The sequence below is a fragment of the Meles meles genome, chromosome 16 (genome assembly GCF_922984935.1).
Source record: "Meles meles chromosome 16, mMelMel3.1 paternal haplotype, whole genome shotgun sequence".
NCBI lineage: Eukaryota > Metazoa > Chordata > Mammalia > Carnivora > Mustelidae > Meles > Meles meles.
Window position 1 is genome coordinate 69,522,942 of NC_060081.1, and position 26,150 is coordinate 69,549,091.

Sequence of the window (26,150 nt, forward strand, 5' to 3'; positions counted from 1 at the left end):
TGGTGTCTCGTGGGCACCTGTATTTCCGGGCTTGTGCCATCCCAATGCCATCCCAATCCTATTCTCCTTTCCATCGCCAAATACCCCTCTGCTTCTTACTCACAGGACCCCTTGTAATTACACTTAGGGCCCACCTGGATAATCCAGAATAATGTCCCCATCTCAGGGCCTTTAACTTAATCCCTTTGCAAAGTCTCTTTCGCCATATAAGGAGCCTGGAATTGGGGCATGGACATTTGGGAGGTGGAGTGGGGGGTATTAATTACTCAGGTTACCACAGTCAGGGTGGTCTGGTTTCTGGTTTCAGCTGGGGCTGGATCCGAGGAATCAAATACTGTGATCAGGGCCTCATCCCTCTCCAGCTCTCAGATCTGCTTTTCTCCAGGCTGAATCCCACCACCTGGCAGCTGCGGTAAAGGAGAGGCCCCCTCTCCAAGGTCTCAGCCAGAGTCCCGGGCCAGCCCTCACTGGTCTAGTTTAGACCACATGCTCCCCTTTCTCACCATGCCTGAGGCCAGAAGGCTCCTGGGTCCCTCTGATTGATTGGGCCTGGGTCACGTGCCCGCCTCTGTCATCTCCCCTCGGTCTTAACTCACCTGTGCTAAGGTGTTTCCCCAAAGAGAACTGAGCGGTGTGTGAGGGGCGGAGAGCAGCAGGGCACGGGAGTCTGTGGAATGGCAAGCCTCATACATTATACATTATGATAAGTACCCGATCAATGCTGGCCGCAGATCACGGGACACAGAGCGCGGCTGGGGAAGGGGGTGCCTCTGGAAGGGAATGCTTATTCGATCCAAGGTTCCCTGAGCCGATGAAGGCAGGAGAGCCTTCCACGCAGAGGACATACCTCGATTAAGGCAAATCCTTCCACCGCAGGGCCAGGATGCCCATATGTCCTCACACACCCAGGGGCAGAGGCGGGTGGTCCTGTTTTGTGCCTGTCCTCCCAATGCAATCTTAACAGCAGTCCCTTGACTTGCAGAGCAGCCTGCGTGTACATGATATATTACATGGTCACTCCCCCTCAACAGCCAACCTCATTTATAAGGGTCCCAAAGGCAACAGAAGGCATGAGACTTCGTGGGAGGTCACCTAACCTTTAGAGGCAAAGCTCACACTAGAATCCAGGACTCCTGACTCCCAGGCCAGTGGTCAGCTTATGAAACTGACTTGCTCTCAGAGACTACAGCCACACTTCCTCTTTTTCTCCTCTTGCCACATTCTCCATAGGATTGTGACCAGATCCACGTTGACGACGTCTCATCTGATGACAACGGGCAAGACCTAAGGTAGGAATTTGGGGTTCCCAAACTGCCCCCTTTTGATTGGTTATTGAGCTTGCCTTCCACCAGAAGCGGAGAGGAGGGGCGGGCTGGGTTACAAGGGTGAGTGTACCTGCCTGGGTCAGAGCCCCAGGTCGCAGCCCCAACCCCCAGCCTGCAGCCTCCTCCGCATCACCCAGTCACAGAGATTTCCAGAGACTCCATGACTCTGCTCATGTTCACCTCTCGGCGGTTTCTTGTCAGCTGCCTAAAGTAATGCATGCATATTGTAAAAAAAAAAAAAATCAAACACCACTTCTGACCTTGCCTCCCAGAATCACCACCACCAAGAGTTTGGCACCCCTTCTTCGAAGGCTTGATTGCTTCATTTGCATACATATATTATTTAATATAAATGTTGATACAGTCAATACTCAAAAAAATATTTCTTGACCAAGTAAGTGGTATGTCTAGTTTCTAAGGGAAAACACGGGTAGGACATGGGTTCCAGAAATAAGGTACCCAGCTGCTCAAAACGAGACAGCTTTCAGAGGAATGTGGCTGGAATGTTCCAAGCCTGCCCCTGAGAAAACCTTATAAAAATGGAGCCATAGTTACTCTGTGCTTACCCAAAATGATCCCAGCCCAGTAACTCTCGCCCCATCAAAAATATTACTAGACTGCATGGTGTTTTGCTTATGGGACCAGAAACTTCACTTAGTGTTTGCTTCCTAGCTGTGTCTTCCATCTTACTACAAAGAAAGAAAGCAAAGCTGCTGTCACTGGGCCCTGGAGGCATTAATTAGCCATCCTGAAAATCCCTCGCAGTCAGGACTGCTAAGGAGCAAGCCTTCAGTGCCAGCCGGGGCTTCTCTATTTGTGGAGTAAATAAACCCCAGATCAAGGTTAATTGTGTCCTTTCCACGACGTCATCACTGGGAACCACTCTTCCCCTCATGGCAACGAGCAACCAGGATTCTGTGTTTATAACATCTCCCCTGTAGCTGGCTGGCGTGGGACTGAGAGCAGGTTCCGCTGAGGGCCGTCTCATGCTGAGCTGTTTGGGACCTCACTTCCAGAACCCACCATCCAAGGATGGTTTTCCCCATAGACACCAAATTCTCCATGCATTCTGCATTCATTTGAAAAGTCTCTTTTGAGTACCTACTATGTGCCGGGCACCAAGGATCAAATGCCCCTTCTTGTTTTTTTTTCAGTTCACAGCAGAAACCCACCTTGGTAATGTCCTTATTTTGCACCATGCCCTATCCCAGGTGTCTATTGTACATTAACTCCCTCATCTTCACGGTTACCACAGGGAGCAACACATGCTCTTCTCTTCCTCCCCATTTTACAGCTGGGGAATGGGAGGCACAGAGAGGTTAAGTAACCTGCCGAACCTCACGCAGCTGGTACGTTGGGGGTGGTAGGGCTCACGGACGTCCTTCCCTGCCCTCCTGTTCTCTGGGCAGAACATCCAGGCACCTCCCCCAGGGTGTCCTCGGAGTTTTTAGCATGTTGTGTTCTTTCTCAAGAATCAATTATCTGGCCTTTCCACACTATTCCGAGAGGGGTCCCTAAGGCGTAGTCCTGGGTTCCCTTCGTAACTTAAAGGAAACTTCCACCATGTCCCGAGCCCTTGGGGAGCAGGAGGATGTCCTCAAATTCCTTGCAGCCAGAACTCACTTAGGTGGCACCAACCTTGACTTCCACACGGAACCGTACATGCACAGAGGGGAGGGAAGAGCGTTGGCGCAGGGCACCTGGGTGGCTCAGTCATTAAGCATCTACCTTCGGCTCAGGTCATGGGATCGAGCCCCCCATCGGGCTCTCTGCTCAGCAGGGAGCCTGCTTCTCCCTCTCCCACTCTCCCTGTTTGTGTTTCCTCTCTTGCTCTCTATTAAATAAATAAAATCTTTAAAAAAAAAAAGGCATTGGCGCATACATCATAAATCTGAAGAGAACGTGGGAGAAGCTCCACAGGCAGCTCGTCACGTGGTCGCCGTTGAAGACCTGGCTGATGGCCGTGTCCTAGCCTCTGGGAATACTGGCCGGTGAGCTGTGTCGTGCTGCTGCCGCTGCGGAGACCAGTGCCAAAGCAGACCACCTCCCTCCCGGAACCTTCACTGAGCAGATCCACACAGCCTTCTGGGAGCCACGACCTCTGATGAGAGAGAGAGAGCCCAGCCTCTCGCGGTGGTCACCCCCGGGATCAGTAGCCACCAGAGGGGCCACTCTGCCTACGATGGCTCCGTGTCACAGACTCTCCCCCGTGCCGTGTGGACCCTGCCACCCCATCCAGCAGTAAGGGAGCTCCCTCCGCGGGTCCGACGTGGTGGGTCGGCCCAGGAAGTCCCGCATGTCCGTGGCACCGTCTCCTGTGAGCACCCGCGGGAGGTCACACCTGATCGTGGCTTCCGCAGAGACTTCTGAAGAGACTAAGAAGGGAGAGCAGGCCGCTGCTGGAAAGGCCGTGACCAAGGAGGAATTTCGGGGTGAAGGACTGTTCTGGCTCCCAAGTTCACTGCTCCTGACACGAGGCTGCAGACGGGTCAGGAGGCACACCAGGGTCTACCTCTGAGGCCTTGAGGATCAAGTCACCTGGGCCATTGTCCTGGCTTGCATGTCCCAGGGGGGCCCCAAGGGCCTGGCCTCTGCTCGAGTAAGGCCGAGCCCCAGGCACAGTACAGGGGGTCACAGTGGCATATCCCATCACGCTGCAGTTGGGCCCTGGACATGGCAGGTGCCGCACGGGAAGTGTGACCCAGCACCTCGCACTTTCCAAATGCCCTTTGATCTCCGCAGCAGCAGGGCCCTGAAGCCCAGGGACGGATGTGAGATTTCCAAGTTTTGCCTCATTCGTGCTGCAGCATGTCTTTGTAAAAAATAACGTGTCTTTATTTCCACTCTTCAACTCATCGTAGAACATCTAGAAAGTGCGAATTAGTACAAGAGGGGGGAAATCAGCCAGACTCACTCCCTGAAACAGCCAGAGAACCACACTGGCCTGTCTCCTTCTGCTCTTCTTTTCTAGGAAGAGACTCAGTGGGGGTCGGGAGGGGCACAGAGGAAGAGAGAGACCATCTCAAGCAGGCTGCACGCCCACGGTGGGGTCCCCACTGCTCGATCTCACAACCCTGAGATCACGACCGGAGCCAAAATCAAGAAAGAGTCCGACGCTGAACCGACTGAGCCACACAGGTGCCCCTGGGAAGCGACTCATTTTTGAAGCTTTGGGTCATGCTCTACACACATCCCTTGTCACGCTCTGGTTTTCCCCTGCAACGTTGTAATTTTGCAAACCCCCAACAGGGCTTCTGGCGGAGGGGAAAGAAGATGGGGGTCCCTGGTACGTTGGGGTTTTCATTCTCACGTGCTGGTTGCTGTCGGCGGCGACTCGCCCCCACTCCCCGTTCGCATTCCCAGCTGCCGCCTCTGTCGTCAGCTCCGTGAGACACTCGGACTCGTCCCCGGTCCACACAGAGCACGGCTTAGGCCGGCATGCTGCATCCGGACCGGAGGACTGTGTCTGCGAAGCACCAGCCGTCAGCTCTGCCTCATTTAACAAATCAGAAAAATCAGGCTATGATTATTTCTGTGAAAAACAGGGAGACGTCGCAGCGTGGGAAGAAAGGGTTGGCAGCCAGGCCTTCCAGGGAACACGGAGCAGCGCTGATTTGGGGATCGAAGTAGCGGGAACTAACATGTTTCCTTCTGGACTCGTCTGTCAGGATGAACCAGCTGCAACCGTTCTTTGGAATTCCCTTCTAGCTTCTAATTCTGCAGGGGGGCGGGGCTTATCCTAGCTTGCCCACTGCCCGGGGTTCACACTCCGGCTCCAAAGCCCTCGCCCACAGTCCCTCTCTCTCCCCTCCCTCCCCCCAGCACATACAACTTCTCGGCCGACGGCTTCCACAGCTCGGCCCCAGGAGCCAACATGTGCCTGGGCTCCGGCGTCCACGGCGGCGTGGACTGGATGAGGAAGCTGGCCTTCCGCTACCGGCGGGTGAAGGAGATGTACAACACCTACAAGAACAACGTCGGCGGTGAGTGGTCGGAGCCCCCCACCCTGGGGCGGGGGGCGGGGGAACTGCCCTGCTCAGGCCGCACCCCTGGCCCACGCAGGGTCAAGGGCGGCCGTGGTCCCTTGCGTGCGCAGACAACAGCTTGCTCAGTGCACACCTCCGGGGCACGCTCTGGAAGGGGACACGAGCATTTCCACGTCCTCACTGGGAGTTGAGGGGAGACTGAGGAATAGAAAACACAGCCAGCCCAGGATCCCGCAGCCCACGAGCAGTGGAGAGGGTTTGGGGGCCGGCCTCCCACCCCACGGCTACAGCAGGTGTGGTCCAGGGCTGGGGTGGCCCGGCCACCTGTGCTCCAACACACCCTGGGCGACTCCGTCACTCGCTGGAGTTGGGGGACCGGAGGCGTCAGCCCCCACTGCTCAGACAGTGGCTGCAGACCAGCCGCGTGAGCATCGCCTGTGTTGTCAGACTCTCCGGCCCCCCTCCAGGCCCCTGGGCCAGAATCCGCATTTTAAACAAGACTCCCAGGTAATCTGTGGAAACGCTGACGTTGGAGAAGGCCTGGAAGCCGCTGGTTCTCATACTGGAACCACCTGGGGCATTTCCAGCTCGGATCTTGGCCTGGCTCAGCCGGGGTTGGGATCACAAGGTTCAGGCCCTGATGTGCGGTCAACATGAAAGCCGCCGGCTTCGGCAGCAAGAGAGCATTCATTGGTCAAGGCACCAGAATGAGGAGTCTGGAAGGGGCTGTGGGCAAGGCTGGCTCTATAATGCCAGGCCCTAGATCGCTATTTCTGGAATTCTCTGGGCCAGTGCTTTTTAACAGGAGGAGATACCGCTTCTCCCCCAGGAGACACGTGAGGGTGTTTTCATGGTCACGACGTGCGGAAGCAGCTACAGGCCCGTAAAGGGAAAAGGTCTGAGTAGGCAGCAGGTGGTGTCTGCACAGCTTCTAGGGCTCCCTCCCCCAGCCCAGAAAGAATCTCGGGTCTCAAACTGGACAGAACCTACTTCCAGTCCCAATGCCTCCACTCTCTGGCTACCTCCCTGAGCCTCGGCGTCTCGATCTATGAAATGGGGATAAAAGCAGTTCTGTCTCCCTGGGTTATGGAAACATTTGTTAATGGGCACAGAAGTCATGACTCTGTGCCTGAGGCAGGGACTCAAGTAAATGGTCGCATTGGTCACTAGCTCCTCTTGTTTTGCTTGGGAGTCTTTCAGGTTCTTCTGTGTCTGCCGTCCATGGCTGTGGTCCTAATGCAGTCCTGGCGAGAGCTAATGTCTGCTGAGCACTCAGTGTACACTAGGCTCTGTTCTGAGGGCTTTTCATCTAATATCTTATTTATTCTTTACAACATCCCTATGAAGTAAGTGCTTTGCTCGTCTGTGTGGTGTAAAGGTGGAAACTGAGATCAGAGACGTTAAGTAACCCGCCCAGCATCACACAGCCCAGGAGCCACCTGCTCCTTATCCAGGTTAAGCCCCAGGAAGCACCCAGGGCTCCTGTCAGGCTGCTCTGCTGTCCCCTAAGCTGAGGGGAAACTGCCCAGTGTGTCAACAGGCGAAGGGAGCCTGCAGCTGGCAGGATGCCGTGGGGAGGCCCCCTGCCCCCCACCCCAGTTTCTGCATGCTCCCTCCCCCGGTCCTCTCCCCCAGCTCTCTCTGCATCACAGAACTAGCCTGGTGAGGGCCACAGCCTCCAGCCTGGGGGTCACCACACACCCCAGGATCCCGAGGGTTTGGGAAGTTGTGCTCAGAAGAGAGACATCCCCAAGAAACAGGATGAAAATAGAAAAGGCTTAACAAATCCACATCAGGAGGGAGGGCTGGGTTCGGAGGCCTTTGCCTGAATTTACACCTCCCTCTGCCACGTTCTGTTATAACCCTTGAGCGGGTTACTTAACCCCTTTGTGCCTCAGTTTCCTCAGGTGTAAGGTGAGAATAATGATGCTGCCCGACTGCTAGGATAAACGTCAGGATAATAGGAGTTAACACATGGGACTGGCTTGGAACTGTGCCACTGCACAGCGAGCATTTCTTGAATGTTGCTCTTGTCTGGGGAAGGAGACCAGCCTGGGGAAAAGCTGCGGGTCGGGGGCAAGCAGACAGAAGCCTGAAGCAGACTTCCTAGCAGGTGCAAAGTAGGAGGGGTTGACCAGCTGGCTGCCCGTGGAAGCACGTGTGAAGCCTCTTGTAAACTCTATGGTCCTGTGCGCCCAGCAGTTTGTATCATTATTAGGGGCTGTGGGGAAGGTGCAGAGAGAAGGCGAGCCAGAGACCATCTCCAGCAGTGTGTCCCAGTGAATCCCTTCTCCCTTGAACAAATACCGATTCAGCACCAACCGCACGCCAGCCCCCGCGATAGCGCCGCCCAGGGGCTGGTTCTGCCGTGGTGAACAAAACCAGCTCAGTCCCTGCCCTCGTGGGGCCAACAGTGTGGTGGGCAAAGCAGACACTGAACACATGATCACGCAGATGTGTGTGAAATCCTAGTTGTGATAAGTGCTGTGGACAAGAGACGCAGGGTGTTGGGAGAGTGTAAAATAGAGACCTGACCAGGGCAGGCCTTCCAGAAGAAATGACATTGAAACGGAGTGTAAAGGACTTAGCCAAAAGAGAAGATAAGATATGAAGAGGGGTCTAGGTTCTCAGATGAGGTGTACAAAGGTCCTGAGGCAGGAATGTACTTGGTGTGTCAGGGGACAAAGAGGAGGCCACTAGGGAGGGAACAGAAGGACACCAGGGGAATGGCAAGAGAGGAGACCAGGGACTAAGCAGGCACAGGAGCCGGGTCTCTGGAGGCTTAACTTTATCTCAAGGGCCTTGATGGCTGAGAGACTTGACAGTCAGGTCTAGAGAGCCGCTGCCTTGGTGCCACACCTGTCTCCACACTTCCTGCGGTGAGCAAGTCTGTTGACCTCACTAAGCCTCAGCTTCTCCACCTGACTTACACAGTGTTACTTGTCAGTTATATCTCAATTAAAAAAAAAATGTCCACCTCTAGGGTCACTGTGAAAATGAATGAAATAAATCATATTAAAAGCCCAGGCCATACACATAGTAAGCACTCAATAAATGTTTTATTATTCATTTTTTGTCTCCACTGTAACAGTATAAATGCTATAATCTGCATTTTTGCTCATCTGTTTCTGCAGTGCCTATTACAATACTGAGTACACAGAAGGGACTCCCAAATTCTTTGTTGGATGGATGGGCAGAGGGAGGGAAGGGTGGACGGGTGGTTGTGTCGATGAATGGATCAGTCAGTGGTGAGGATGACTGATCAATCAATCCCAAAGTAAGATTAAAATTACTGGATAAAGTTGACCTCGGGTACCATCTGATTTGAAACCTCAGGGGACCTGTAGCTAGACTCCCCTTCCCTAACCACCACCCCCCAGACCTCTCAAATGATAAATACCACGTCGTTATTTCCCTTATCCATAGGTTTGATAGGAGCTCCCAAAAGAGAGACTTGGCTACAGCTCAGAGCCGAGCTGGAAGCCTTGACCGACCTCTGGCTGACCCACTCTCTGAAGGCGCTCAACCTCATCAATTCCCGGTAGGTGGGAGCCTCCGCTTGCCTTCCTGCCCTTGAACTTTCTCCCATTTGAGGGCAGGGGTTCCTCCATTTCCATACTTGGAGAATTGGACTCTCCCAGTTCTCACTTGCACACTTTCCGAACCTTTGATAAAGCTGAGGTCTCACGCGGAACCGTGGACACCTTGTACCACCGCTGAGCAAACAGGTGCTGAGACTTCTCAGCGTCCAGCGGAGCCAAAGACCTTTGCACATAGGCTGGTCTGTCCCATCTGCTGTTGCCCACAACACCTGCTGGTCACAACAAAGCCCTCTGAAAACCATTGTATAGCGGATCACCTGGGGGGGCGATTACAAGGTAAGGAGGATCTGGTTTCATTCCAGGCCTCCCAATAAATTGCCTCTTGCTCTTTAACAAGATCATCTGAGCCAGAGAACAAATAACTCTCTGCACTAGCGTCCAAAAATCTTCTGACCCAGCATGTGAATGGTGACAAGATACCAGCCTGTGAGCTGCTCCATCCCACGGATGTGTCCTATTTGATACACATTTTGTCCCAAAGACTGGGGAAGGAGTCCATAGCTCCAGATTTCTAGGTTCTGTCAAAATATCGGAACTGGCAGTCGTTCTCCAATTTGCCCCAGTCCTCACCACTCCCTGTTGTCCTACACCTGATCTGTATTCCTCATTTCTATCCCTGAAAGGTGGCTGAAGCTATGTGTGTGTCCTTACAAGAAGCATTTGTTTTACTTAAGTATTACATTCTAACTCTGTAAATAATATTACAGGATTGCGTCTCAATGTGCCAGGCAGCCTCAGGCTTGAGAGGAATAGCTGAAGGATCTTTGGGCCTCCCCTCGCCTGAAGATGACTTAACCAGAGCTCCAAATCCCACCAGAGGTCCTGCCAACTCCAGGCTCATGCTGCAGGGTGAGGAGGCCTGGCCTTGGTGTTCTGACCTAAGTCTTCTTTGTCCTCAGGCCCAACTGTGTCAACGTGCTGGTCACTACCACTCAACTAATCCCTGCCTTAGCCAAAGTCCTGCTCTATGGCCTGGGCTCCGTGTTTCCTATTGAAAACATCTACAGTGCAACCAAGACAGGTAGGGAGAACCCAGCCTCGGGGTGATGCAGGGAGGAACATCCCGCGTTTGGGAAGTTAAAGAACTGGTCTATGGGCATGACTCGGATCCCCAGAACAATCCCGCAAACCACTCACTTTAACCTCAGCTCCCAGAGAAAGTAGTTAGGACCATCGTTTTCTGAAGTGTGGGTATTAGTAAGGATACCTGCAAAGCTGCTATAACAGACACACACTGAATACAAGGGCTTACATCAGAATCCGAGCTCCTTTCTCTCTCGCATGTCAACAGACTAGAGGTGACTGATGCAGGCTAGTGGGGCAACTCTGTCCTCTTCCCACCTTATTTTTCCACCATCCCCTGCGGTTTTATTCTCATGTGTGGTTAAATCAGAATCCTGCCACACAGTCATTCCGACTTCTGGGAAGAGGGGATGGAGGAAGGAGTAATACATGTCAAATGTTTTAAAGCCAGAACTCAATTTGGGATACCTGGTGCTTCTGCTCACCTCCTATTGGCTCCTGCTTAGTCACATGACCTTGAGTAGTGGCATGGGAGGCTGGGAAATGTAGTCCATGGCTAAGTGCCACGAACATAGGTAAGTCATGGAACTCTATCACTAAGAGGAGGAAAATAGGGGCACCTGGGTGACTCAGTCAATTAAGCATCTGCCTTTGGCTCAAGTCATGATCTCAGGGTCCTGGGATCAAGCCCCATGTCCAGCTCCCTTCTCAGGAGGGGGTGTGCTTCTCCCTCTCCCTCCTGCTCATGCTCTGTGTGTCTATCAAATGAATAAATAAAATCTTTAAAAAAAAAGAGAGAGAGAGAGAAATAGTTTCCACCACAGCATGGCGCATGAGGTGATTTTAATTTAGGTGGTACAAGTCGTCAAATAACCTTGAATCTAACCTTGAACCACACAGAGAGAAAATTTGGGTTTTTTATTGTTTTTTTTTTTTCTCTTTTAAGGAGAGAGTCTCAGTTTAGTGTTATCTTGCTTTGACACCTCTCTTAATGCTTGTTAATCTTTATTAACAAAGAGAACAAGCCTTAGGCTCAGAGCTTCCATCAGATAAGAGAATTTAATACCTAGAAATGAACAGCATCATTTATCATCAGGGCAAGTTCTATTGGTTTCCTGGAGGGAGGGGCTGGGGTTTTTTATTCTTACATCACCTAAAACTATGTAATAATACAAAATAAATCTAGTTAAGATGCCTTTTTTTTTTTAAGATTTTATTTATTTATTTAACAGAGAGAGATCACAAGTAGAGAGAGAGGCAGTCAGAGACAGAGGGAGAAGCAGGCTCCCTGCTGAGCAGAGAACCCCGATGTGGGGCTCGATCCCAGGAACCTGAGATCATGACCCGAGCCGAAGGCAGAGGCTTAACCCACTGAGCCACCAGGCAACCCAAGTTAAGATGCTTTTAATTAGAAATTTTTTTTTATTTATTTATTTGACAGAGAGAGATCACAAGCAGATAGAGAGGCAGGCAGAGAGCGAGCGAGAGAGGGAAGCAGGCTCCCCGCTGAGCAGAGAGCCCAATGCGGGACTTGATCCCAGGACCTTAGGATCATGACCTGAGCCGAAGGCAGCGGCTTAACCCACTGAGCCACCCAGGCGCCCTTAATTAGAAATTTTTAACGTTATTTTTTTTTCTGGACCAACAACAAAAAAAATTGTAGTTTTGGGGGAGCGTTTCCCCAGAGCAGTTTTTGCCTTTACTCAAGTTCTAGCTCTGAACATTACAGAAAAGTGCCTTTAGATTTTCAGGTTTTAAAATCATGAATCTCAGGCCCCGACGCTCATGAGAGCTTCTGTAGCAGGCCTTGGTCACCCTGTCATCATCTTTCTGCATATTGTAGTCATGTGCCTTTGCAGGCTTCTTGAGAACCTCTTTCTTAAATACTTTTTATGTTTAATTATGGAAAAATATACGTAGCATGAAATTTACCGTCTTCACCATTTCTCAGTGTACAGTCCAGGGATGTGAGCCACATTCACACCGTGGTGCCACCATCCCCACCATCTAGCTCCAGGGCTCTTTCCATCTTGTAGACCTGAAGCTGGGTCTGCATTAAAACAGGAAGTCCCCGTTCCTGCCTGCCCCCAGCCCCTGGCAAACACCCTTCTACTTATTGCCTCTCGGAATGTGACTGCTCTGGGGACCTCGTAGAAGTAGAATCATATAATATTTCTTGTTGTGACTGGCGTATTTCACGTACCATAATGTCCTCAAGGGTCCTCTCTGTGATGGGGCCTGTGTCAGAATCCTGTTCCTTTTAAAAGCTGAATCATAGTCCATTTACGTCTGTGCTACATTTTCTTTATCCATTCATCTGTCTATGGACACTCGGATTGCTTCCCCCTCTTGGCTGTTGTAAAACAGTGCTGCTATGAACAAGGATGTACAAATCTCTCTTCAAGACTCTGTTTTCAATTCTTTGGGATATATATCCAGTGGTAGGACTGGTGAGTCATAGGGTAATTTTTCATTTTTTGAGGAACCGCCATACTGTTTTCCATGGTGGACGCACCATTGTGCATTCCCACCAACAGAGCCCAAGGGTTCCAGTTTCTCTACATCCTCACCAACATCTGTTCTGTTCTCTCCTTTTTTGATGATAACATCCTAATGGGTGTGAGGGGACTGGGTTTTTTTTTAATTATTATTATTAACATAAAATGTATTTGTTTTAGGGGTACAGGTCTGTGATTCATCAGTCTTACACAACACCCAGCACTCACCACAACACATACCCTCCCCAGTGTCCATCACCCAGCCACCCCCACCCCCGCAACCCCCTTCACTCTAGCACCTCTCAGTTTGTTTCCTGAGACTAAGGGTCTCTTATGGTTTGTCTCCCTCTCTGGTTTTGTCTTATTTCATTTTTTCCTTTCTTCCCCTAAGATCCTCTGCCTTGTTTCTCAAATTCCACATATCAGTGAGATCATATGGTAACTGTCTTTCTCTGGTTGACTTATTTCACTTAGCATAATACCCTCTAGTTCCATCCACATTGTTGCAAATGGCAAGGTTTCATTTTTTGATGACTACGTAATACTCCAATGTATATATACCACATCTTCTTTATCTATTCATCTGTCAATGGACATCAGGGCTCTTTCCATAGTTTGGCTATTGCGGACATTGCTGCTATAAACATTTGGGTGCACATGCCCCTTTGGATCACTACATTTGTATCTTTAGGGTAAATACCCAGTAGTGCAATTGCTAGGTCATAGGATAGTTCTATTTCCTACTTTTAGAGGAACATCCGTACTGTTTTCCAGAGTGGCTGTACCAGCTTGCACTCCCACCAACAGTGTAGGAGGCTTCCCCTTTTTCCCGCATCCTTGCCAGCATCTGTCACTTCCCGAGTTGTTAATTTTAGCCATTCTGACTGGTGTGAGGTGATATCTCATTGTGGGTTTGATTTGTATTTCCCTGATGCTGTGCTCGCTTCGGCAGCACATATACTAAAATTGTATTTCCCTGATGCTGAGTGATGTTAAGCACTCTCTCATGTGTTTGTTGGCCATTTAGATGTCTTCTTTGCAGACATATCTGTTCATGTCTTCTGCCCATTTCTTGATTGGATTATTTGTTCCTTGAGTGTTGAGTTTAATTCTTATAGATTTTGGATACTAACCCTTTATCTGACATGTCATTTGCAAATATTTTCTCCCATTCTGTCAGTTGTCTTTTGGGTTTGTTGACTATTTCCTTTGCTGTGCAAAAGCTTTTGATCTTGATGAAGTCCCAATAGTTCATGTTCGCCCTTGCTTCCCTTGCCTTTGGCGATGTTTCTAGAAAGAAGTTGTTGCAACTGAGGTCGAAGAGGTTGCTGCCTGTGTTCTCCTCAAGGATTTTTATGGATGCCTGTCTCACACTTAGGTCTTTCATCCATTTTGAGTCTATTTGTGTGTGTGGTGTAAGGAAACGGTCCAGTTTCATTCTTCTGCATGTGGCTGTCCAATTTTCGCAACACTATTTTTTGAAGGGACTGTCTTTTTACCATTGGATCTTCTTTTCTGCTTTGTCAAAGATTAGTTGACCAGAGTGTTGAGGATCCATTTCTGAATTCTCTATTCTGTTCCATTGATCTATGTGTCTGTTTTTGTGCCAGTAGCATACTGGCCAGTACCAATCTTGATGATTACAGCTTCACAATACACTTGAAGTCAGAATTGTGATGACACCAACTTTGGCTTTCTTTTTCAACATTCCTCTGGCTATTCGGGGTCTTTTCTGGTTCCATAGAAATTTCCATTATATAGAAATGTTCCTTTCTTTGAAAAAAATTGATGGTATTTTGATAGGGATTGCATTAAATGTGTAGATTGCTTTAGGTAGCATAGACATCTTAACAATGTTTGTTCTTCCAATCCATGAGCATGGAACGTTTTTCCATTTCTTTGTATCTTCCTCAATTTCTTTCATGAGTATTCTATAGTTTTCTGAGAACAGATTCTTTGCCTCTTTTGTTAGATTTGTTCCTAGGTATCTTATGGTTTTGGGTCCAATTATAAATGGGATTGACTCCTTAATTTCTCTTTCTTCTGTTTCATTGTTGGTGTATAGAAATGCAACTGATTTCTGTGCATTGATTTTATATCCTGACACTTCACTGAATTCCCATGTGAATTCTAGCAGTTTTGGGGTGGAGTCTTTGAGTTTTCCACATAAAGTATCATATCATCTGCAAAGAATGGGAGTTTGACCTCTTCTTTGCTGATCTGGATGCCTTTTATTTCTTTTTGTTGTCTGATTGCTGAGGGTTGGACTTCTAGTACTATGTTGAATAGCAGTGGTGATAGTGGACATCCCTGCCAAGTTCCTGACCTTAGGGGAATAGCTCTCAGTTTTTCCCCGTTGAGAATGATATTTGCTGTGGGTTTTTCATAGATGGCTTTGATGACATCGAGGTGTGTACCCCCATCCCTACACTGTGAAGAGTTTTGATCAAGAAAGGATGCTGTACTTTGTCAAATACTTTTTCAGCATCTATGGAGAGTGTCATACAGTTCTTGTTCTTTCTTTTATTAATATATTGTATCAGATTGATTTGCAGATATTGAACCAGCCTTGCAGCCCAGGAATAAATCCCACTTGGTCATGGTGAATAATCCCTTTAATGTACTGTTGGATCCTATGGGCTAGTGTTTTGGTGAGAACTTTCGCATCTGTGTTCATCAAGGATATTGGTCTGTAATTCTCTTTTTGATGGGATCTTTGTCTGGTTTTGGGATCAAGGTAAACTGGCCTCATAAAATGAGTTTGGAAGTTTTCCTTCCATTTCTATTTTTGGAACAGTTTCAGGAGAATAGGTACTAATTCTTCTTTAAATGTTTGGGGGGCGCCTGGGTGGCTCAGTGGGTTAAGCCTCTGCCTTCGGCTCAGGTCATGATCCCAGGGTTCTGGGATCGAGCCCCACATCGGGCTCTCTGCTCGGCGGGGAGCCTGCCTCCTCCTATATCTCTGCCTGCCTACTTGTGATCTCTGTCTGTCAAATAAATAAATAAAATCTTTAAAAAAAAAAAATTAAAAAAAAAAAAAAAAAAAAGGGGCGCCTGGGTGGCTCAGTGGGTTAAGCCTCTGCCTTCGGCTCAGGTCATGATCCCAGGGTTCTGGGATCGAGCCCCACATCGGGCTCTCTGCTCGGCGGGGAGCCTGCCTCCTCCTATATCTCTGCCTGCCTACTTGTGATCTCTGTCTGTCAAATAAATAAATAAAATCTTTAAAAAAAAAAAAAAATAAAAAAAAAATAAATAAATGTTTGGTAGGATTCCCCTGGGAAGCCGCCTGGCCCTGGGCTCTTGTTTGTTGGGAGATTTTTGATGACTGCTTCAATCTCCTTACCAGTTATGGGTCTGTTCAGATTTTCTGTTTCTTCCTGCTTCCGTTTTGGTAGTTTATACATCTCTAAGAATGCATCCATTTCTTCAAGACTGTCAAATTTGCTGGCATATAGTTGTTCATGACATGTTCTTACAATTGTATTTCTTTGGTGTTGGTTGTGATCTCTCTTCTTTTATTCATGAATTTATTAATTTGGGTCCTTTCTCTTTTCTTTTTGATAAGTCTGGCCAGGGGTTTATCAATCTTATTAATTCTTTCAAAGAACTGGCTCCTAGTTCATTGATCTGTTCTACCATTCTTTTGGTTTTTATTTCATTGATTTCTGCTCTGATCTTTATAATTTCTCTTCTGCTGGGTTTAGGCTTTCTTTGCTGTTCTTTCTCCAGCTCCTTTAGGTGTAGAGTTAGGTTGTGTACTTGAGACCTTTCTAGTTTCTTGAGAAAGGCTTGTATCAATATATACTTTCCTCTCAGGACTGCCTTTGCCATGTCCCACAGATTTTGAACAGTTGTGTTTTCATTTTCATTTGTTTCCATGAATTTTTAAAATTCTTCTTTAATTTCCTAGATGACCCATTCATTCTTTAGTAGGAAGCTCTTTAGCTTCCATGTATTTGAGTTCTTTCCAACATTCCTCTTGTGACTGAGTTCGAGCTTCAGAGCACTGTCATCTGAAAATATGCAGGGAATGACCCCAGTCTTTTGGTACCAGTTGAGACCTGATTTGTGACAAGGATGTGTGATCTATTCTGAAGAATGTTCCAAGTGCCCTAGAGAAGAATGTGCATTCTGTTGCTTTGGGATGGAATGTTCTGAATATATCCGTGATGTCCATCTGGTCCAGTGTGTCATTTAATGCCTTTATTTCCTTGTTGATCTTTTGCTTGGATGATTGGTCCATTCCAGTGAGGGGGGTATTAAAGTCCCCTACTATTATTGTATTATTGTTGATGTGTTTCTTTGATTTTGTTATTAATTGGTTTATATAGTTGGCTGCTCCCATGTTGGGGCATAGGTATTTAAAATTTAGATCTTCTTGTTGGACAGACCCTTTAAGTATGATATAGTGTCCTTCCTCATCTCTTAGTATAGTCTTTGGCTTAACATCTAATTTATCTGATATAAGGATTGTGACCCCAGCTTTCTTTTGATGTCCATTAGCATGGTAAACTTTTTTCCAATCCCTCACTTTAAATCTGAAGGGGCCTTTGGGTCTAAAGTGAGTTTCTTGTAGACAGAACATTGATGGGTTTTGTTTTTTCATCCATTCTGATACCCTGAGCCTTTTGATTGGGGCATTTAGCCCATTTACATTCAGGGTTAACTATTGAAAGATATTTAGTGCCATTGTATTGCCTGTAAGGTGACTGTTACTGTATATTGTCTCTGTTCCTTTCTGATCTGCTATTTTTAGGCTCTCTCTTTTCTTAGAGGACCCCTTTCAATATTTCCTGTAGGACTGGTTTGGTGTTTGCAAGTTCTTTTAATTTTTGTTTGTCCTCGCAGCTTTTTATCTCTCCTTCTATTTTCAATGGTAGCCTAGCTGGATATAGTATTCTTGGCTGCATATTTTTTTCATTCAGTGCTTTGAATATATCATGCCAGCCCTTCCTGGCCTGCCAGGTCTCTGTGCCTAAGTCTGCTGCCACTCTAATATTTCTACCATTGTACGTTACAGACTTCTTGTCCCGAGCTGCTTTCAGGATTTTCTCTTTGTCGCCAAGACTTGTAAGTTTTACTATTAGATGATGGGGTGTGGACCTATTTTTATTGATTTTGAGGGGGATTCTCTATGCCTCCTGGATTTTGATGCTTGTTCCCTTCGCCAAATTATGGAAATTCTCTACTATAATTTGCTCCAATATACCTTTTGCCCCTCTCTTTCTTCTTCTGGGATCCCATTTATTCTAATATTGTTTCATCTTATGGTATCACTTCTCTCTCAAATTCTCCCCTCATGCTCCAGGAAGTTGTTTGTTTCTCCTTTGCTCAACTTCTTCATTCTCCATCATTTGGTCTTCTGTATCACCAATTCTCTCTTCTGCCTCATTTATCCTAGCAGCAAGAGCCTCCATTTTTTATTGCACCTCATTAATAGCTTTTTTGATTTCAGGTTGGTTAGATTTTAGTCATTTTATTTCTCCAGAAAGGGATTCTCTAATATCTTCCATGCTTTTTTTGAGCCCAGCTAGCACTTTGATAATCATCATTCTGAACTCTAGTTCTGACATATTACTAATGTCTGTATTGATTAGGTCCCTATCCATTGGTAGTGCCTCTTGTTCTTTTTTTTTTTTTTTTGTGGTGAGTTTTAATGCCTTGTCATTTTATCCAGATAAGAACAGATGAATGAGAGAACAAAATAAAATACTAAAAGGGTAGCAGTGACCCCAGAAACCAAATCAGAAGAGACCTGAAACCAGGAGGAAAAGAAAGGGGAAACAAAAAATTATACACACACACATATATATAATATACACACAGACACAAAAACAAAAAAAAAATAGTTATATAAAAACAAATACACACACACACACACACACACACATACATGTATATATTTTAGACTGGTGAATAGAACAGAGCCACACACTCAGTTTGGGGTGTATTTTGGTCTGTTAGAAGAAACTACCTCCCAAAATTTTAAAGAAAGAAAAAAAAAATATATATATATATATATATACACACATACATACATACATACACAAAAATAAAGGTAAAATGATGAAGGGATGGAATATGACTGTAAAGATGAAAATTTTTAAAAGGAATTGATAAGTTGATTGAAAAAAGAAAAAAAAAGGAAATAATGTGATCAGGCTGGAGACTAGAACAAAGCCATATGCTAGATTTAAGGTATATTTTAATCTATTTGAAGAAATTGTTTCCCAAAATTTTAAAGAAGAAAAAACCTGTATGTATACAAAAAATAAGGTTAAATACAATGAAGGGATAAAACAGGACTATAACAATAAAAATTTTAAAAGATTTTTTAAAAAGATATTGATAAAATAGTTTTAAAAAGTTAAAATGGGAAAGGAAAAATTTAAAAACAATAAGAAAAAAATAAAATTTTAAAAATTGAACTTTGAAAGACAAAATGATCATGGGGGAAGAGCTATGAATTCTATCTGTTGCTTTCCCCTAGCTCTGGAGTTCTGCAGTTCTCATTGAGTAGGGAACTTGGTCTTGGCGGGATGTTCTTGCTGATCTTCTGGAGGAGGGGCCTGTTGTAGTGATTCCGAAATGTCTTTGCCTGAGGAGGAATTGCACCGCCCTTGCCAGGGGCCGGGCTAAGTAATCAGCTCAGGTTCTCGGGTTCACGCTGGGGAGCTTTTGTTCCCTGAAGGCTTTCTGTAGAGCTCTGGAGGACAGGAATGAAGATGGCGGTCTCCCAATCTCTGGCCCAGAGGAGCCGAGAGCTGGGGGCCCCACTCCTCAGTGCACCCTCAGAGAAAAGCGGTTAATCACTCCCATCTCCCTGGTTTCCGGCTGCACTCCGAGCTCACCCAGCCTGTGACTGAGCATTTCTCTCTCTGGTGCATGGTCCCGTTTGGAGTCTCCACACCCAGCACATTCCTGCCACGCTGCTCTCCCAGCAGAGGAAGGTGGGTCTCCCCGGATCTGCCGCTTGTGGGGTCCCTGCTGGAAGAGCAGTGGCCTGAATGTGCCTTGGATCATGGTTTAAGGTAACCCGAGCTGAGGGCTGCCTCGTCTCTGTAGCCGGTTTCCCCACTCCGATACCTGGGAGCTCTGCTACACTCAGACACCCCCAGTCTTCTGTGACCCTGCAGGACCTGAGACCACACTGCCCCCATGAGGGCTCCACCCACCACTTAGCCTCTAGAGCGACGTCCCTCAGTGGAGCAGACTTCTAAAAGTTCCAGTTTTGTGATCCGCTGTTCTGCCGCTTGCCGGGAGCCAGCCCCTCCTGCTGTGGTCTGTCTTCCCGTATGTCACCTTGGATTCACTTCCCCGCCTGTCCTACCTTCCAGAAAGTGGTTGTGCTTCCATTCATAGAATTGTTGCTATTCTTTGCTTCGATCTCCTATTGAGTTCGTAGGTGTTCAGGATAGTCTGATAGCTATTGAGCAGAATTCCTGGGACCCGACGAAATTTAGGTCTCCTACTCCTCTGTCATCTTGGCTTTTTGATCTGCTGTTCTTAATATAGTGATACTATTCTGTATTTTTAAATGAATTCATTTCAGTAAAAATAGAAGTGGGAGTTGTTTTTTAAGATTATGTAACAGGAGTTCCCAGATTTGGTCACAATGGTGAGGGTAGTTCTGGAATGTTTGAGAAACTCTGGTCCAGGAGGACACATCTCACGACCTGACTCATGAACAGGGGATCCATTCAGTGGCCAAATGAGTATGGAAAACCCACAATAAACATGAACAGGCCGGAGACTCCATTCAGTCCTCTGATAAAAGTTTTAAAGCAAAGTTTCATTTAACAGCACCTTTTTTCTATAGATTTTGCAAGAAAGGAACCCGTAACCCAGGCACATCTAAAATTTCCATTCAGCCCATTGATTCTGCCATCAGGAACATGTTAGAACAACTTCCTTCCCACTCAGGAAGCCTGAAGGTCAACACACTGAGGGTAATCAGAGTTGAGACTGCGTAGAAATTTGGCCTCCAGTTCCCAGTTTTAACTTAAAAAGCACCACTTTTTTCAATGGTCAGTTTTCTGCTCTGATAAGGCCGCATAACAAACATTCAGTGGCTGACGGTATTTATTTCTCACTCACGCATTTGGGGAACCCGCTGTGGCTCCACTGGGACTGCGTCCAGGTTCTGGTCTGTTCGGAATATCCTCTCACTGTGGGACCATCACTCACTGCGGCCATCAGGGACACATTCTTCTCCTGACAGATGGGAGAAGTGAAGGGAGCCAAGCCACACCAACCCACACACATTCCCGTGGCAGGTCTCTAGCCGTCCAGCATCGGTCAAAGCAAGTCACATGGCCAACTCATTATCAGCGGGGTGGGGAACGGGCTCCACCTCCAGTAGCGAAAGGCTTGGCAAAGTGGTGATGTAATTCTGCTACCTCAGAAGACAGGATTCACAGCTCTGACCCGGTCGGGGCTCCCACGGAGGGAGGAACGGTGCCAGCAGGGCTGAGTCCTACCTAGAGCAGCAGAACAGAGTAGCCCAGAGCTCAAGCAACTGGAGTAGCCTAGGTTCGAATCCCAGCTCTGTGCTTACTAGCTAGGTGACCCAGGTAAGTGGCTTCTCAATCTGTAAAAACAGATCAAAATCCCCGTAAGCGTCTGATGCAAGGGGTAGTACATGTTCCCAGCAGAGCAAAGTGCTCACAGGTAAGAGCTGTGTTGTTGTTATTTTAACTTCTGTCGATACTCCTCTGCTCTTCTTCGGCGCTCCACCAGCCTCAGTTTCTTTATCTCTAAAATGGGCATTCTGTTCATTGCAATTCCATAAGGACTGCCGGGATGACGGTAAATGAATAACCTAACTCAGTACTTCCCAACAGAGTGGGGAAGCATTTTGCCTCCCGGGAGATCACTGGCAACATCTAGAGACATTGTTTTATTTTTCACCTGCAGGAGGTGTTCCAGGCATCTCCTGGGTGAAGACCAGGGACGCCCCCTCCCCATCCCCCAGGATCAGGGCAGGCCCCTCAGCAAAGCCCGGTGCTGCCCCACGTGCCAGTAACGCCGCGGCTGAGCACTTCCGATGCGGGTACAGTGCTCAGCAGCGCGCCTCGCACGCGGTAGAGCCGGGGAGCAACCGCTATTTCTGGCACCGCTGTTTGCCTTTTTGTTGCTACACTCGCTGCCCCGACCCCCGGGAGAGCTAAGATCTGAATCCAGTACGTCTGGACGAACACTGCTGCCCACCCACCTGGGAAGGAGGCAGATACGAAGGGGTGGTCGTCCTCGGGGAGCAAGGAAAGAACTGGGCAGGGAACCGCCCTGAGGGCCAAGTCTGTCACCAGGCTGCTACTTGGATGCCTCAGTCACGTGGTCTGGTGTCCTCCGCTGTGAAGTGGGTCGGGTGCCCTGCACCAGCCGGCCGTGTAGACTCCAGAGCCTGCTTCGAGCCTCTACACTCCCTCTTCTGTGTCACCCTGGGCAGGCCACTGAACCTCTCTGCGCTGTCACCCCTCACATGGGGATGGTGACTGGGTGCACGCTGCTTAAGGACGACCCGATCAGTGCCTGGCCCTCAGGTGTACAGCTGCTCCCAGCAAGCTCCTGGACTGCGGTGAGGGGTCCCCGCGAGCCTCTTCTTGTCTTTCTCCCCTTCTTGCGTGCGCAGGGAAGGAGAGCTGTTTTGAGAGGATAATGCAGCGATTTGGCAGAAAAGCCGTCTACATTGTCATCGGTGATGGCGTGGAAGAGGAGCAGGGGGCGAAGAAGGTACTCTGTCCGTCTGTCCATCTCTCGCGCTGTGCTACTTCTCCCCTGGAGACAGGCTCGGGGCTCTCTTGGGCTCCCCGAGGATTCCCTACCCCCCCGCCTGGCGCTGGCTGGGTCCCCTCCTTCCCAGGCTCTTAGCTCCCCCGTCCCTTTCCATTTGCAATTGCAGAACCATCCTGAGTAATTTCCTTCTGCAAATCCCCTCGGTGCCTCTGGCTGCCCACCCCCCCTCACGGGGAGCCCTGGATTTTTTCTAGGACAACTGCTCGGGAGCCCGGAGACACTCTGTCAGGCAGGCTGGTGGGGGGCTGGTGCACGTGTGCAGGCTTTATTTCATACTTCCTGATCATATGTTCCAGGAACCCTTCCCAGTTAATAAAGACAGCATTACGCTAATGAGAAAGAAAATCCTGCATTTGTGATCTCGGGCCCAGGAGGAGAAGGGCAGGGGTTCTTGTGGCCTCAGCTCTGCTCTTGGAAAAGAAACAGCTGCCAAAGTCGTGGGTCTGGACCTGTCAACAGCATCCCAGAGAGGCTGCCACCCCCACCCAGAGGCCTGGGAAGTGGACTGTTAATGTCACAGAGCTTAATTGGGAGGACCTGGTTTCCCCCTGCCCTCCCCCAGCAACAAATTCCAGGGAAATGCAGAAAATGTTTAGGGTCTCAGCGGACAAAGCCTGAAAAAAGAGGGAGGGCCCCAAGGGTCCCAGGAGAGGGCCTGGGGTGGAGCTAGAAGGCCTTGCCACCTGCAATGTTCCTCCCCTTCCCAGCTCCCGCAGACTCCGCCTTTAGGCCTCACACTCCAGCAACACTACAGAGAGAAGAATTCCCTGACCAGCTACCACTCTGGCCTTCCAGTGACACAGGCCTGTCTGGAACTCCCTCCGTAGCTGTCCATAGTCTTTGTTCAGGGCCTTTCTGACCGGGGTCTTCATCGCAGACACTGCAGCTCGTCGATAAGCTCTGTTAGCTGAGCATCTACTGTGTGCCAGCGGCTGGAGCCCGTGCTGGGGAGCCTGCCGGGAGCAGGAAGGTCAGGCTCTCACCCCTCGCTCGGCTCCAGCCTGGAGCAGGTGGTAGACACAAGAGGGTGACGTGTGTGAGGTGGTGACCAGAGCTTCGGAGAAAAAGCAGGGACTGGGGACAGATGGGACTGTGGGGGGGGGGGGCAGGTGTCCAGTCGACACAGTGGTCAAGGTAGGCCTCGCTGCCAGGTGATGTCTGAGCAAAGAGAGGAGGAGAGGAAGTGAGCCAAGGAGATATCAGAGGGAAGGCAGTCCCAGAGAGGAACCAAGAGATTCCAAGGGCTGGAGGCTGGAGCTTTTGCGCAGGGAGCCAGCCTGGTCATGGCCGTGGGCTGCACGGGTGGGGAGTGCCAGGAGGAGAGGTCCCGGAGGAGCCTGAGCACTTTTTCAAACATATTTCTTTAACTTTAAAAATGAATTAATTGGGACACCTGGGTGGCTCAGTTGGTTAAGCGGCTGCCTTCGGCCCTGGTCATGATCCCAGCGTCCTGGGATCGAGTCCCACATCGGGCTTCTTGCTTGTCAGGGAGCCTGCTTCTCCCTCTGCCTCTGCCTGCCTGTGCTCTCTCTCAATCTGACAAATAAGTAAGATCTTTAAAAACAAAAAAAGGAATTGATTTAGGGAGAAAAATATTAAGTAAATAATTGTGATAGAGGTGTTACACTAGGACTGTCCAAGGCAGTAGCAGGAATCACACGAATTACCACGAATTATTGGTGTTCCAGAAACATCGTGCCAGGTCAAGACCACAGTCTGTGTGATGAGACTAGCCCCTGCCAGAGGCTCTAAAGCCCCCTCTCCAAGTTGAGCTCTAACCCTAAATTTTGCCTTCAACCTGGGATAGCCATCAGAACAAAGCTTTGCTTCAAGCACAGTTGGCCTGGAGAGCCAGCCTAGGCCTGCGGCCCCCCACTCCGCTCCCCTGCCCTCTGGCCCTTGCCCAGACAGGGACAGGGACCTCAGTGGAGCAGCCACTGAGATGTTCCCGCCTTCTCGCAACTGGAAAGAGTTTGTTAGGGCGGCATAGGAAATGTTTTGAAATGACCCCTTTACTCCGCTGAAATGAAATACAAATGGTCATGGGCACTATAACCACAATGGCCAAGAGGTCAAGATCAAACAATATTATCAAAGAGAAATAAAGGGAAAGTTATTTACACTCACAGTAACGCGCACTTCAACATGTAAGTGGGCACAAAATCCCAGTGCTTGGACCCAAGCGTGCTGTGCCCGTGAGCCAGCCAACACGGGGACCCAGGTATGCGGTCTCGGCCACTGAGGAGCCAGGTGAGGGGCTGCGGCCCTAACCTGAGCTCTCCAAACTGCTAAGCCACTCGTGGAGAGATTCAGAATAAAAAAATACAGACTTCCCTTGCTTTACACAGTAGTTGCCCCCCTAGAAACGCAGGCTTTATTAAAAGCATGGAAAGGATACTCCAGATTTCTACGTGATGGGTCCAGGCTTGGGTTATTCCGTCAGGTTTGTACGTACTTATCTGACTGGACATTCGAAAATCAGTCAGGTCCCAGGTGCATGAGATGAGGCAGGACCCCAACGGCACTGCCCCCCAAGTCATCAGGAGTCCAAATTCACACCTCTAGAAATTTCCACCGTGACCCCTGGGGGGGGCAGACTTTTTCTCCTTTGAGAACAGCTAGTCTTGACTGGCCTTCCTGTACCAACCGGGCACCTCCTTGGCGTCACCCTCCTGCCAGCCCGGCTCCCACAGAAAGATATGACCAGGGGCAACCCTAAATACTACCTCTGCCATTTGGGGCTGTGTGGCTTGAGCAGATGACGCCCCCTCTCCGAGCAGCCTTTCCTCATCTGTCACAGCTGCCGGGAACAGGCACCCAGGGCTGAGCCAAGGAACCCTGCAGAGTGAGTCCCCAGCAGCCCAAGCCTCTGTCTTGCTCCCTGGGACGGTGGGGCGGGAGAGGAGGGATAACACAGCCTTCGGAAGCCGAGGAGCTTCGGTCTCCGGTAGTGGAGAAAGAAAATATGAATGCTAATTTGCACATAAGGTGAGAACTCACCCAAATCTCTTCGTTTGCTCAGAGACCACAGGAGATGCTTGTGACCGAGACAGGTGGAGGGGTGGAGAGGATGGTCTCCAGCAGGGTGGGGCGGGGGGAGGGGTCTCGGCAGGGCCAGCGCAGCCCAGGGTCTGTGGAGCAGGGCTGGGGTGGCCAGAGACGCTGGATGGCAGTTTGAACAGCAGAGAGCAGGCTCTCCTGTCTCCCGTAAGACACATGAGCTCCAGCACCGGGGACCCAGGCTCCCTCCGTCTTGTTGCTCTGCCTGTCCCTGGACTGCTCTCTGGCCACGGCCTCCCCATCTGCACGGCGGCCCTGGTAATGGAAAGGGGGAGGCCGCGGCATCCCTAAGGGTACAGGGGATGGGGGGACGGCACTGCTGCTCAGATCCCAGGGGCCGGATCTGGGTCACATGATCACACCTTATGACGGCGCTAGCTGGGAGATGTTGCCTTTTTTCTCAGCCACCATGTCCCCAGCTGAGAAAAACGGGGCTGCTTCTGAGAGAGGGGGGCAGCTGGGGGGTCTCCATCACAGCTGGCATATGGCAGGGTGGTCACTGGCACCTAGGGGCGCCTGACCTAACCACAGGCCCGGACCCCTCCTCTTGACTAGTGCCGTCATCGTTTTAGTGAATCCTCAAACGCCCCTGCAGAGCGGGTATCATCTGCTTCATTTTATAGAGGCTGCATTTGAGACTCAGAGAGGTTCGTTAACATACCTCAGGTCACACAGCTATACCTGCAAACTAATGTGTGTTTTGCTCCAAATGCCAAGCAGGCAGGAGGTGGATCTAGGAGTTTCAAACACTCTGTCCTCACCCCTGAGCTGGTCAGACAAGAGCAGGAGTCCACCAGAGAAGACCAGGGTGCACACAGCCCCATACACTGGGCTCTCCTGAAAACCTCTGCAACTCTCTGA

General features: G+C 49.2%; 1 protein-coding gene across 1 annotated transcript in view; it reads left to right on the top strand.

The window, feature by feature from the left end:
- Positions 1-26,150, top strand: part of EYA2 (EYA transcriptional coactivator and phosphatase 2) — a 273,594-nt gene that overhangs the window by 243,373 nt on the left and 4,071 nt on the right. The window contains exons 11-15 of the mRNA XM_045981144.1: positions 1,231-1,289; positions 5,148-5,308; positions 8,738-8,852; positions 9,813-9,934; positions 22,066-22,166. Of these exons, the coding sequence (XP_045837100.1) occupies positions 1,231-1,289; positions 5,148-5,308; positions 8,738-8,852; positions 9,813-9,934; positions 22,066-22,166 (558 nt within the window). The remainder of the gene's footprint in view (positions 1-1,230; positions 1,290-5,147; positions 5,309-8,737; positions 8,853-9,812; positions 9,935-22,065; positions 22,167-26,150) is intronic.